Here is a 13,288-nt window from a genome sequence, read left to right as displayed (position 1 = left end):
AATCACAGGCGCTCCATCTCCCGATTGGGCAGCGCCGCGGGGGTCGTTCTCCTCACGCTGCAGTACGGCGGCGGCCGTGGAGGCGGTGGGGCTGCTGCTTCTCGGAGCTTTCCCGGGCCCTTCCCCCTTCACCTTTCCCCTTCCCCAGACCTTGGCCTTCCCGTGGCCTCCGCTCCCCCCTCCCAGGGGCCTCCTAGAACTGGACCCCCTGTCCCCCTCCCCTCCCGGCCCCGAAGCCTTCGGGAAGGAGACGGCGTTAGGGCGACACGTGAGGTAGAAATTTTTCCTGTGAGGGGGGGGGGGCAGACCCTGGCTCAGGTTTTCCTCATCCCCGAGATCCTGGAGGTCCCAAGGGAAGGGGCTTGGAACGCCCTTGGCTGGGGGGAAGGAAGGGGAGGGGGTGTGGGGTGTGGGACTGTCTGAGCTCCCAGGTCCTTTCCCACCCAAACCATCCCCTAAAAAAATTGGTTACAGCACAACTGAGGTAATTAGTGACTCGGGCTTGGATTTAATAATGTTTGGAGAAAGCTCCCAGGACTCGTTTGGAAATAGGGTTGCTCAGGCAGTGCCAGGATAAGATGAGCCCAGGGTTTTCCTGGATATTGAATCTCCCCAGCATGGAGCAGGTGGAATATTCCCTCCTGGAGCTGTCTCCTCCATTTCTCAAGTCCCAGAGGGCTGCACGGACAGAAGTCTCTGAAGGAAATGGTTGGGGAGGTTGGAAATACCCTCAGCTCTTTTATCTTCACCTCTTTTATCTTCACCTTAATTTTGCCATTTTCTGCCCCTTTCCAGGGTGTGGGTGGAACAGTTTCCACCCAGTTGGAGGTTTGGATGTGGGGACATCACCCCAGCACCTCGAGGCAAAGCACATTCCCCAGCCAGCAGGGACCTCCAGAGCAGGAATAACTTCTGTGGTGTCATGGAAACCAATTTTCTCCTTTCTCCCTCATTTCAGGAGGGGGAATCCGTCCTCCAGCTGACGATGAACCAAGGACAGCTTCCCCCCAGTGTTTGCTGGTAACACAGGTGAGACATGGGGTGTGCAGAGCAGTTCTGAGCCTCCAAACTCCCAGAGCACCAGAAATTAAGGCAGAGTCAGGGGTTACCTCAGGAGAGTCCTTTTTATCTGCACCCACCAAAACATTCACCTTGCCAACAGAAAGCTCACAGACAATACAAAGTTGACACCACTTAAGTTTTGCTCTGCCTTAAAAAGGAAGAATAAAACACCAGGGAGTGGGTAAAACAGTCACGTGGAGCTTATGTGGAACCTTCAAGGTTTACACTTCAGAAATTGAAACCTTGGGAACCCCATTTCTTTTTTTGTTTGTTTGTTTCCGGACAGACAGACTAAGGGGACAAACCACAGTTTCCTTAAATAGAGAAAAGTTTCAATTTGAGGGGAAAAGGGTTTGGGTTTTTTTGCCAGATGGTGAAGTAGCATTGGTTTGCACACATGCTCAAAAAGAAATTCTCCTTCCTAGTACAAAGCCATCTAAAACCAGAGACTGCACAAAATCTAGCTACTAAAATGAAGATTTGGTAAAAAACAAACAAACAAAAAATCACTTTAAGTAAAGGCTCCCACTGCCTAAATGGGTTTGGTAGGATGAGAACTCAAAAAAAGTGCTATGAAATTCACAGTTTGTTTTAAAAAACAAAAATAAAAAAAAAAATCAATCAATAAAATACTGCAGGTCTTTTGCACATCAGTTTCCCCCTCCAGAGTTCAGTCCCCACCCTCATCCTCTTGTGCTGCAGTAGCTTTTTTGCTCTTTTCCTCCTCATTTTCCACCTCTACACCTTCCCCTGGCTTCTGCTCCTCCATGGATCCCATTTGTGCTTGTGCCTCAACTTCTGTCCCTGTTTCTTTTCTTTCCCCCTCATTTCCAGCTCCTGGGATCTCTTTGGAACCCTTTTCCTCATTTGGGTTTTCCCCCTCTGGGTTTTTTTCTCTGTTTTCTGCATTTTCCTCCTCAGGATTTTCATCCTCTGCATTCTCCTCCTCATCCTTGTTTTCCTCTGTTCCTTCTGCAGTTCCTTCCTCTACATTCCCACTGCTTCCCCCTTCTCCTTCCTCGTGCTCCTCTTTTTCTTCTGGGTCATCTGTGAAAGGATTCTCCCCCTAAAACAAGAAAACAAAACATTTGTCTGCTCCAAGTTTCTCTCAGCAACCAAGAATCCTGAGAATTTATCAAAACACCCCCAAAATTTCACAGGTGATAAAACAGCCTCAAAAAGGAAATTCCTCCAAGCATGGGCTGACCCCACACTGAGCTGTCCCACAAGTCTTCACCTTCAGGTACTTCTCCAGCTTTTTACTGATCATTTTGTTGTTGAGAATACTCCTTGCCACCACTAGGGAGGATTTCTTGGACTGCTCCATCATGGCCTGTGCAAAAAAAAAAACAAACCACAAAATTTTTTTTGTGTAAAAAAACAAAACAAAACAAACCACCCCACACTTGAAAAATTTTGTCCTCAATTCATTTCCAAGGCCAGGAATTGGTCACAGCTCTTATGGAGAAAGGTTATGGAGCAACCAGGTAGGTGATGACACAACAACATTGAAGGAATCTGCTGGTTTTCCCCCAAATTCTGCCCTTTCTACCAGGCAACCCCCATATGGGGGTCCAGCAGGACAGTTTCCTCTTGATACAGATTTATGTATTTATCTATTTATTTGACACCTTGGAGCTGTCACCTGACACCCATCCCCTCAGCTTATGGTCTGTGGGTTGTTTGTGGCAGTGCTGAAGCCACAAATAAGTTTATTTTCCAAGAAACTGGACAAAAGACCCAAAATTTCACTTTTGGGGCTGCACAAGTCTCTGCTGGAGGTGTTTTTATCCTTTTCCTCAGAGCTGCTGTCCCTCCCCAGCCTGGATGGATCCCTGGGGTTGTTCCAGGAGCCACCAAACATTCGGGTCCTTGGTGAACCTCCTGAGGTTCCTCTCTGCCCAATCCTCACCCTCCGGTTGTGGTTGTGATCCAGGGATTTCAGATGTTTCTGGATGATCCCAAACTGCATGGGGATGAAGAGGTCGCAGGCGGCGCAGTGAGCAGCCTCCACCTTCTTGATGAAATGCTCCATACCTATGTCTGAAAGGGAACACAACCACCACGTTTCACTGGAAAAGAATCCCAGGATCTGTGCCATGCTTGGAAAAATCCCAATTTTTCCTCCAACCTGCACTGCAAACCCCTTTTCAGCTCCTCCCAACCCCCCCTTTTTTTTTTTTCCACCACACGACATCGCTCACACTTTTTCTTCTTCAAACACCAGCAGGTTCCTCCCTTCCCCTTTTTCCTGCTTTTTTTTTTTTTTCTTTTTTCATTTTTTCCAGAGTTGCCAAGGCAGCTGATGCAGGGTTTCAGGTTTTAGGGGGAGGGAATCTTACCCTGGGTGAGGTCTTGGTCCCTGTAAATCTGCTGAATCACCGCGTTGATGTCCTCGATCGCTTTCCGACGCTCTTCGGTTTTCCTGGTTTTATTGGCAACGTATTCCTGCAGGGCAGGAGATTGCAGGTCCCTTTTTCCTCTCCCTGTGTTTTAGGCACATCCTTCTAGCACATTCATCCCTAGGATCCCACAGATCCCACCACACGTGGTCCCGTGGGTAACACTGCTTGTAAATCACCCACTCTGGCGACCAAAACCTGCGGTGGACAAGTGTTTTATTTCCTCCCAGTGAAACCAGTAACACCAGTGGTTAAGTGGTATGTTTAAAAGCAGAGGGCAGCCACACCTCTGATGTTTTAGTACAACTTCACCTTCTCTAGGAGTTTCCAACTTAGAAGGGCCATTTAGGAGCTTTGCAGCACCTTCAAAACAAATATTATAATTGATATTAACAATAATAAACGACCCAAAATTTCTTCAACCCAGCCCACCTGGAGGAAGTCAGCTGTTTGTTGAGGCAGTTTGGTTCCAACAAACTTGAAGTGTTCCTTGTGGAATTTGCTCTCCAGGTGAGTGTTCATCTCATCGTCGTAGAAGGTTCGGTATTTGCACAGGGAGCAAACAAACTGAATCCTGGAGAGAGAGAAAGTGGGAGGGGAAGAAAAGAGAAATTCCAACCATTCCACCCCAGCTCCTCCTCCTCACTGCATCTGCTCAAGATAGGGAGGAGATACTCGTGGAAATCTCCAACCCTTTAAGCATTTATGGGATGTTTCCTGGTGGTTGGGATTTTTTTTCCCCCACATTTTTATTTATTTTTTCAGCATGCCTAGTGAAGAAACTGAGAGGAGAGCAAAGCAGCTTCTAGGAGGAGGAGACAAAACACCAGGAACAAAAGGACAGAGCTTGGCTGTGAGTCCAGCCCCAGAAAAGGAAGCAAAATCACTGAAAGAATAAAATGAGGAAACTTTTACCTTTCCACCATCCGATCCCGGTGCCTCTTTTTTTGCCTCTCTTGAGTTTTCTTGCCCGCCTGCAATTTGCGTTTGATTTGACTGATTTCTTCTTGAATTGTTAAAGAACCTAAGAGTTTAAAGCAGGGCACTACTTGAGGACACCACCTGATCAAAGAGAATTCCCCTCGACAAGTTTAGGCAGCAGCAAAACCAACCTGTATGACCCAGAGTTGCCACGGAGCTGCAGGCTTAGGGGTAAACCTCTTTTTTTTTTTTTTTTTTTTTCCCTCCCAAAAACTCCACATTTTCCAGAGGAAACCTGTGCTGGGACAGGCCTGGTGGGTGGAGGTGGAGGGGAGCACCACAACAAAAAGGCTCTAAAGTGGTTTCCCAGTAATTATTTTAATTACTCTTCGCTACTCCTGGTTTTATGAATTTTTTTTTTTTTTTTTAGAATTAAAGAAAATCATCCAACCTATAACTAATGAAGTACCCCCTGCTCTCACCTGGAAGACACCTTGCCCTTCAGTGAGAAGCTGCAGAGCTTTAGGTTGGGGCACCAAGAACAAGAAGGGAACAAGCTAAGCCACAAGGAAAAGGGAACAAAGGGACTCCAAGAACCAGAGCAACCCCACGGGGTCACATTGGGGTCTCCCTTCTGTCCACCCCAGAGCCCACGTGCACCAAACTCACCTTTCTCTGAATCTTTTCCTTCTTCATCTTCCCCTTCCTAAAAAAGGCAACATTGAGAACTTAAAACCATCAAAAGACAGAGACTGCCTGGAGGCTCCTTGGCACCTTCCTGGTGTCCCCCAGCTCAGATCAGTCCCTCTGAGTGACATCTCCACCCACCTGGAGGGTCCTGAACCCCACAGCTCTCTCTCCAACCAGTTTTTAATCCCAAGGAAGTGGTTTTTAAGAGCAACTTACACCTCTGGAGCCTTCCTTCTCCTCTCTTTCTCCTGATTCTCCTTCCGTTCCCTCCTCTGAAGGAAACAAAAGCATCGCCATGAGGAGAACCAACCCAGGGCAACAACAACAATTTTACCACTGTTCTGAAGACAGACAGAGAGTTGGGGTTCTTAAAAAAAAACAAAAACAACCCAGTTCTGGTGGCCAAGAGGGCCAGAGGCCTCCTGGGGTCTCATCCTCCAGCTGGAACTCTCCTCCTCTCCTCATATCCCATTTTCTCCCATCTGGAGAACTGAGTCCAGATCTGGGATCCTCAGGTGAAGAAGGAGCTGCTGGGGAGGGGACAGCAAAGGGACGTAGAGGTGATGAGGGGATGGGGACATCTCTCAGAGGAGGAAAAGCTGAAAAAAATCCCCCTGGCTGAGGCTTTCTCAGCCCTCCCAGGTTTCTTGGAGCTGTAGGGCTACCAAAGGGCTCCATCTTGGTGGCCATCTCACTTTGCTCAAGCTGCAAAGCTCAGGGGTGGCAGAACCCGTGGGGAGGGGCTGGGCTGGAGTCTCCTGGAGTTTTCCTGCTCCAGTTTGAAGGTTCTGGAGAACCTCTGCTATGGAGACACTGAGAGAGTTGGAGTTTTTCAGCCTGGAGAGGAGAAGGCTCTGAGGGGACCTTCTTGTGGCCTTCCAGGATCTGAAGGGGCTCCAAGAAAAGTGGGGAGGGACTTCTTGGGATGTCAGTAGTGATAGGACACAGGGGGATGGATTCAAACTGGAGGAGGGGAGATTGAGATTGGAAGTTGGGAAGAAGTTCTCCACCAGGAGGGTGGGGAGACCCTGGAAGGTTCCCCAGAGAGGTGGTGGAAGGATCATCCTTGGAGGTCTCCAAGGCCACGTTGGGTGGGGAACCTGATCCAGTGGGAGGTGTGGGCAGGGGGGTTGGACCTGGATGATCCTCAAGGTCCCTTCCAAGCCTGAAAATTCTGACTCTAAACAGGAGGCTCTGCCAAACCCCAGGAGCTGGTGGCTCCATCCCTTTCCCTTTCTCACCGTTGTCGGAGTCGGAGTTGTCAGAGCCGTCTGTTTTGGCTGCTTTGCTGTCGGGTTCCTCAGAGCTGTTTTGTTGTTTCCTTTTCTTCCCACTGGAATCTTTTCTGAGTTTCTTTTTCTGGGGCTGTGAGAGGAGAGGAAAAGTTAAGCCCAGAGACAGGAGTGGCCACCCCCGTTCAACCAGCACTGATTGTACTCATCTTTTAGTGACTTGGAGTCTTACTCACTTTTAGTGAGTTAGAGTCTTACTAGAGGCTTACTCTAACTTTACTAAGTTAGAGACTTAACTGTTGTTAAGTCTCTGAGAGGCAGAGGGGATCAGGAAGGACACAAAATCCACCACTCCTCCATCCTGGAATATGGGGAATTACACTGTGGTGGACCACAGAAAAAAAAAAAAAAAAGGTTTTGAAAAAAAGGTTTTAGGACTTGTCTCAGCACTGCTGTGCAACTGAGACAGGAGGTAACGTGCTACAAAGGCAGTGAGATGCAGAATTATCCATTGTCATTTCCCAGAGTGGATTTTGGAGCAGGAAACGTGGGTCTGTTGGGAAACAAACCTCTATCCCAACCGAGCAGGACACAGCCCAGGTACTTACTTTAAAATCCGAATCCCACATTTTCCAGTTTCTCCTCATTCTTTGTTTCATCATTCCTCCTCCATAACGCATATTGCCCGAGAAACCTCGCATCCCCTGGAACATGCTGAGTTCTGGGAAAATATTGTGGGAAAAGAGGGAAGGGAGCCTGGAGGGACCGTGGGGACCCAGAGCTCTCGACCCCATCGCAGCTTCGCTCCAGTGTCCGCCCATTCTCCCAGGGTAGGAGGAGGCCCCGGCTCTGTTATTGCGTCCATCCCTGCCCCAGTTTGGACCCCGTTGGGGGAAGTTCTCCCGTGTCCTGTTCTGGTACTGGTCCCGATGGGTTCTGTAGAAAGTTTCATAGTGGCCCTCATAGGTGCTGTCAGCGTCGTGCTCGGGTTCGCTGTAGTCGTAGCGGTAAAGGTCACGGTCGCTGAGGGAACCCCGTGAGTCGTAGGAGTCGTACCTGCAAGAGGGGCCCTGGTGAGACACCACTGAGAGAGGGGGGTGGAGGTTAAGCAGAGAAATTCCAGTGAAATGGTTGTTTTGAGGGTTGTTTGGTTTTTTTTTTTTGGAGGGGGGAGTTTATTTTTCAATGGGTGACAACTTTTTGGTCGCTCGCTGCGTTTGGCCGCGTGGTGGGAGAGGAGGAGGAGCAGCAGAAACTTTGAGTTCCAGGGATGGATTCAGTGCCAGTTCCAGAGACAGGAAAACCCTGAAGGGTCAGGGAGCTCCTCAGACCTACCCTTTTCCTACAGAACGACCAAAATATTTAAAAATAATGAGAAAAATAACCACAAAAAAAAAAAAAAAAAAGAACCACAGGAAAATGGAGCAGAAATTCCTTCACCAGCCAAGGTTGGGGGTTATGACTTCACCCCTTTTCCCAAAGATTTCCAAAGAAGGTCCAGGAGCAGCTGAAGGAAACCAAGAGCTGCTTGTCCTTCCCCTTTTTGTGTAAATACTTCCAGGAACAGCAAGCTTTACTCTTTGGCTACTCAAGGACACAACCACAGACCAATTCCTCACTTCCCCACATACAATCCATCCCTTAGGACTCTTTTTTCCCAACCAGAAAACCAATGCCATTTAAAATCCTTTTTCTTCCTCTTGGAAATGAGATTACAAAGGATATTTAATTTTTTTTTTCCACGGTACCAAAACATTTTGTACTGGAATGCAAAGGTTTGGGTGCTCACAGGCAGCACTGGGGTGAGAAGAAACCTCCCACTCAAGACATGACCACAACGGAGCCTCAAAGCACAACCCTCTCACAGCAAGGCCTGTGGCCAGAGCTTTTTTTGCTTTTTTAGAATTAAAGAAAATCATCCAACCTGTAACTAATGAAGTACCCCCTGCTCCCACCTGGAAGACACCTTGCCCTTCAGTGAGAAGCTGCAGAGCTTTAGGTTGGGGCACCAAGAACAAGAAGGGAACAAGCCAAGCCAGAGAGCTCAGAGATGGGATTTGGAGAGAGGAAAATGTTCTCCTGGCTCCAAAATCAGAAGAAAACCACCCTGGTGACAGTGTTTGGGCTACAAACTCAAGTCAGGCACTAATGGAGTGTGAGGTGGAACAGCTGGAGGCTGAGCAGCTCCATCCTAGCAAGGAGCCAACAACTCCTCCAAGCGATTTCTTTTCCTCTCAGCGTTTCTTGCAGGGAGCAGGAATTAATTTTGGGTCTTCTAACAAAGCCAATCCCATTTCCCAGAGGTGGAAATGTGCCACGGGTGCTCACCTGTCCCCACCCGAGCTGTAGTGTCCTCCCTGCATGGCCTCAGCCTCCACGTGTGGCACCATCTCCAAGCGTTGGTTCATTTTGGCGACGACGGCGTCGCCGCCGCTCCCCAGCCCATCGGGGTTGATGTCCAGGTCAGAATTGGGCATTTCCCAAGAGTTGGAGGTGGCCATCCCGTAGCTGTAATTCCCAGAGTTATCCTGGCTGTATCCATAGCCATAACTGTATCCCTCATACCCTGGAATGAGACAAAAGTTGAGTTGGTTTCCGGTGGATGGATCCCCAGGTTGGGTCGAGTGAAGGTGCCCCAAGCGATCGCCAACGGGAGTTAAAAAAAAAAACAAAAAACAAACCAACCTCCAATTTCTGTTTGAGTCACCAGAAAACCTCCACCTGGTTTGCTCACAAAGATTTAAGGGAACAATCTGTCCCCTAAAAAGCAGCCACAGCCTAAAGCTTCCTTTTCTTCCCAAAAGGGAAAGGAATGAACAGAGTTTTCAAAAAAAAACACCAAAAAACCAACCCATTTGGGTTAAACCAGAGATACCAAAGAACCATTTTCAGATGGTTCTGAGTTTGATCCAAAGCCCTCAGGAGCAAATGAAGGCAGCTGGACCTGGAGAAGCTGCTCTACAGCCCCTTAAATCCTAAAAATCAAAAAAGTTATCGTGACCACACGTCCCTGGCCCGTTCAGAGAGAGGACACTCGTGGAGCAAAAAAGCAAAACCACTTCCAGCCTGGCATCTCCCAAACTTTTTCTATCAGAAAGAGAAAACTTTGGCTTCTTCTCTTCCTAAAGAAGCCAAAACTGCTCTGAAGAGGACAAAACCCACCCTAGAAATAATCCACAGAGCCAACTGAAAGCCTACAGAGGAGGTCAGAAACCAATCTGCCCCAAAATTCTTCCAGTTTTTACTGGACTTGCCTCTGTTTGTCCCAGAATTCCAATCTCCATAACCTAGAAAAGAGGAAAAAAAAGCAATTCAGAATTTAACCACGAGATTCTCCTCACCCAGCTCCAAATAATCCCCAAGTCCTGTGCAAAGCAGCAAAGAAATTGGACCTGGGTATCACCCCAGCCACAAGACATCCCCACAAAACCATCATTTCCCCCACAAAAATCTAAAACCTCCAGGGTGATGATTTCCACCACCCAGGGGTTGGGGAGGAGAAGTGAAAAGTAGGGGACAGCACTGGGAGTCCCGCTGGGACCTGAGGAAGGCGACGGGGCCACCTCGGGGAAGTTCCCATCCCCTGCAACCTCCGGGCATTGACTTTCAGTCGCCCTTTGAAGTGAAAATCGCGATTGCATCGCTGCAATTTTTTTTATTATTATTTTTTTTTTTTCCCTTTGCGGGAAACCGAAAGGGGGGAAGATGGAGATTGCGGGATGGGAAGAGGAAATCCAGAGAAGCCCCCAAGGTCGGGCACATCCCGCACTTCCCGTTATCCCCACTTTCATTCCCCAAATAATTACAACCTCGTTAATTGAGGGGACGGACGAGCACTGCTTCCCTCCGACCGCCGCACACACACACAGCCACGTCCCCTCGCAGGTTTCTTGGTGGCATTTCCCCCGTCTTTAGGAATTCTTCTTCCCAGAAAAAAGCTCATTTAATCATTGAGTCCTTTCCTTCCCCCAAAGCCCCGCTCCTTACATCGCACCTTTCAGCCCCTTCCAGCCCAAGCGGAACCGAGCGGCGAAGCTCTGCCCGCAGCCCCCGGGGCTCCACAGGTGAGCAAAGCCGGGGGATGAAAACCTCGATTTAAAAACGGGCGAAAAAAAAATGTATTAAAAATGAAGAAGAAAAATTAAAAACGAGGAAAAAAAAAAAAAAATCAAAAATAAGAAAAGGAGGAAAGTTCCATCTGGAGGCTGAGAGGTTCCCATCAACTGCCAGGCAGGAGTCAGCGGGAACCGAATAAACCTCGATTAGAACCAAACCAATCCCTTTCCTCTCCCCGACAGCCGCCGCTTCGCTCCTTCCCTCCCTTCTCCTCCCGGCCCGGGCCTCACGGTCCCCGGATGATCCGAACCGGAGGCCTCACCGGAGCTCTGAAGCGCCGCTCGGACCCCGACACGGGGCGGGGCGAGGAGGCGCCCGTTCCCCCCGTCAGGTGCCCGCCCCACCGAGGCTCCCGGCGGCTCCGCGTCCCGGCGGTGGCGGCGGCAGCGCCCGTTCCCCCTCCCCTCCCTTCAGTGCCCACCCCACCGAGGCTCCCGGAGACACCGAGTCCCGGCGGAGGCTGCTGCAGCTGCGGCCACGTCCCCGCTGCCCCTCAGGGCCGCCCCCGCCGCCATCTTGCGCCGCCGCCCCTCACCTGAGTAGCTCATGATGGCGGCACCGCCGCCCGCCGCCTCCAACTGTCACGGACGGTAACGGCGGCGCGCAAGCTCCGCCCCCTCGCTCTCATTGGCCGGCGGTCCCCCCCGCGCCGGTGTCGGTCCCACTTCCCCGCCTCACCCTCCGCTCCCATTGGCTGCAGGGAGACGTCGCTCAACTCCACCGCAGGGAGAGCGCGGCGGCGGTTGGCTGGCGGAGGTGTCAATCGCAGCTCGACCACACCAGGAGGCGTGGCAACGGCGCTGGCTGCTGATTGGCCGGGTGGAAAAGAGGAGGGTCGAAGCCTCCTCTTGTAATGGCCCTAGCTCCGCCCCCTCAGATCAGCCCTTCCTATTGGCTACGATCGTGGGAATCCGCCCCCTCCGCGCCCCACCCCCCAAGGGGCGTGGCCTCAGGCTGACCGCGTGACCTCAGGACACGAGGTCCCCCCCGCGCCAGAGGAGCCCCAGAATCTGCCAAATTCCCCCCAGAATCTGCCAAATTCCCCCCCCCAACCGCCCAAATCCCCCAAAACTCTGTCCCCGTCCCCGCCCCCTCCCTCGGTGCCATGGGGGCCGCCCAGAGACTCCGCTCTCCCCCTGCCATCATTTCCAGAAGAATTTAATCCACCGTCCCCTAGTCCCGGGTACAAGAATCACCAGAATTTGCCCCAAAAAACAAAACAAAAAGTTGGAAAAAAAAAAAAAAAAAAAAAAAAAAAAAAAAAATTCTCTGTTAAATCCCTTCCCGAAAATTAGGGAAGTTCTGGGGATTTTCCCAAATAAGACGGAATATTTCTTATTTCTACACAATTCTAGAGGTTCAACAGGAAAAAAAAAAAAAATGGGAAAAAAATCAGGAAAAAATGGGGAAAGAAAATCAACACCGAAGCAAAAAGTGAACCTGGAGGGCGGGGGATTGGCTGAGCCCAACCCTCCCCACACCCGCTGATCCCAGGGATCCTGGGGAAAATTCCCAGGATCCCGTTGGGAGCTTTGATTTCATTTTAATGAAGAGCGGTGGCGTTTAGGTGTGAGAAAAAGGGATCTTGGGCAACATGCAAGCCCGGAACTGAAGGATTCCGGTATCTACAGCCGACTAAAACTAAAAAAAAAAAAAAAAAAAAAAAAAAGAAACAAACAAACAAAAAACCTCGAATATACATCAACTCAGTGGGTCATGTACAAAATCCACAGCGTTTGCCCGGGCCCGTGGCTGCTTCCCCCCATTCCAGCCCCAAATGGTAAAATTTCTTTGGGTTAAAAAAACCACAAAAAAAAAAAAAAAAAAAGCGCCAGATTTGGGGGGAAATGAAAGTCAAGGGAGGGAGGAAAAAAAATTCCCCCCTCCCCCCTTTCCACACCTCCCCCTACTCCTGGAAACCGTTCCCTCCCCATCCCCCTGAGGAGTCGGGTTGGGGGGGTCTGTGTAGTGCTTGTGGCCAGGACTTGGGTCCCCCCCACCCTGGGACCCCCGTGGTTGAGGGGAGACCCCCCCAGAGCGACTGATCCCCCTTTATCCCAGAAAAATACAGAATTGTGAAGGTAGGAAAAAAGGAGGATGAAGACGGCGTCATCCGGGGGGGTGGGGGCAGCTCGGGGTCCCGTTGGGTGGGTGGGGGTGCGTGGGGGTTTTGGGGGGGTCTGGGCACCCCGTTACTGTGCCTCAGCCAGGGCAGTGGGGGGCTCGGGGGCAGGGGGAGCTTCGCCCCCCCTTAAGGGATCTGCTTTGGAGAAATTCATTTCCAGGATGTGTCGTTGGAGGTGTCGGACCCACTCCTCCTGGATGGAAAGAGGACCTTGGAATTCCACCTCGCAGAACCTAAGGGAGAAAAGGGAAAAAGGTTGGGAAGGGTGTGGGAGACCCTGGAATACATTTTCCTCATCCCTGGAACTGTCCAAGGTCACCTGGGATGGTGGGAAGTGTCCCCACCCACCCACGGTTGGAACTGGATGAGCTTGAAGGTTCCTTCCAACCCACCCAATGGGTTCCGTGATCCTCAAGAGATCCAGGATGGAGGATCCCATTCCCGAGGTGACCAACCTGCACTTGAGGGTGTAGATGTTCCCCACAAACTTCACCAGGGAGGTCTGGGGGGGCCGTGGGACCAAGGAGGGCACTGGTCGGACCCGGGGAGGCGGCTGCCGCGTCTCCTCCAGTTTCTGCTGGAATTCCCCTCCTTCCCCTTCCGGTGCAGGGGGGGATCCAGGGGTCTCGCTTGTCTCCGTTCAAACTCTGGGATAGGAGAAATGGAGAGGGGTTAAAAAGGGGGGGGGAGGGGCAGCAGGAGGAGGAATATTGGGGGTGGGGGAGGGGTTGAGCTAAATA

The 13,288-nt window shown here is 50.6% G+C and overlaps 2 protein-coding genes and 1 long non-coding RNA gene across 8 annotated transcripts in view; 1 reads left to right on the top strand and 2 right to left on the bottom strand.

The window, feature by feature from the left end:
• The first annotated feature begins 68 nt into the window (after window positions 1–68).
• LOC139787689 (uncharacterized) lies at window positions 69–4,385 on the top strand. 2 transcript variants are annotated; one of them, XR_011722678.1, is made up of 3 exons: window positions 69–273; window positions 959–1,029; window positions 4,230–4,385. It is a non-coding gene; the product is annotated as an uncharacterized lncRNA (long non-coding RNA). The 2 variants fall into 2 exon arrangements; XR_011722679.1 differs by lacking the exon at window positions 4,230–4,385 and adding an exon at window positions 2,223–2,305.
• Window positions 1,106–11,019, bottom strand: AKAP8L (A-kinase anchoring protein 8 like). 5 transcript variants are annotated; one of them, XM_071726962.1, is made up of 14 exons: window positions 10,959–10,974; window positions 10,117–10,227; window positions 9,470–9,594; window positions 8,636–8,873; window positions 6,916–7,363; window positions 6,317–6,440; window positions 5,292–5,347; window positions 5,055–5,091; window positions 4,380–4,488; window positions 3,897–4,038; window positions 3,405–3,510; window positions 2,975–3,105; window positions 2,300–2,395; window positions 1,106–2,128 (listed from the first exon to the last, which is right to left on the bottom strand). In XM_071726962.1, exons 4-14 carry the CDS (start codon window positions 8,806–8,808, stop codon window positions 1,733–1,735), a joined length of 1,818 nt encoding a protein of 605 aa, XP_071583063.1. In that variant the 5' UTR covers window positions 8,809–8,873; window positions 9,470–9,594; window positions 10,117–10,227; window positions 10,959–10,974; the 3' UTR covers window positions 1,106–1,732. The 5 variants fall into 5 exon arrangements, with proteins under 5 accessions (XP_071583063.1, XP_071583060.1, XP_071583061.1 ...); XM_071726959.1 differs by lacking the exon at window positions 10,117–10,227 and having other exon boundaries at window positions 9,562–9,594; window positions 10,959–11,019; XM_071726960.1 differs by lacking the exon at window positions 10,959–10,974 and having other exon boundaries at window positions 10,117–10,423.
• A 1,503-nt stretch (window positions 11,020–12,522) lies between these two features.
• WIZ (WIZ zinc finger) overlaps window positions 12,523–13,288 on the bottom strand; it is a 31,043-nt gene continuing 30,277 nt past the window's right edge. Inside the window, 3 exon segments of the mRNA XM_071727412.1 lie at window positions 12,523–12,781; window positions 13,004–13,130; window positions 13,133–13,195. Coding sequence (XP_071583513.1) covers window positions 12,616–12,781; window positions 13,004–13,130; window positions 13,133–13,195 — 356 coding nt within the window. The 3' untranslated portion in view covers window positions 12,523–12,615.

This window comes from Heliangelus exortis, chromosome 27, assembly GCF_036169615.1.
Source record: "Heliangelus exortis chromosome 27, bHelExo1.hap1, whole genome shotgun sequence".
NCBI classification, from domain to species: domain Eukaryota; kingdom Metazoa; phylum Chordata; class Aves; order Apodiformes; family Trochilidae; genus Heliangelus; species Heliangelus exortis.
This window is presented reverse-complemented; position numbering and strand designations above follow the sequence as displayed.

Bases quoted from the DNA above. Each gene is read 5' to 3' on its own strand.
- AKAP8L (XM_071726959.1), bottom strand. The intron at 6,441-6,915 runs GTAAGTACCTGG...CTCCTCTCACAG, and splicing joins TGTGGGATTCGGATTTTAAA to CCCCAGAAAAAGAAACTCAG. The intron at 5,348-6,316 runs GTGAGAAAGGGA...TGTTTCCTTCAG, and splicing joins CAACTCCGACTCCGACAACG to AGGAGGGAACGGAAGGAGAA.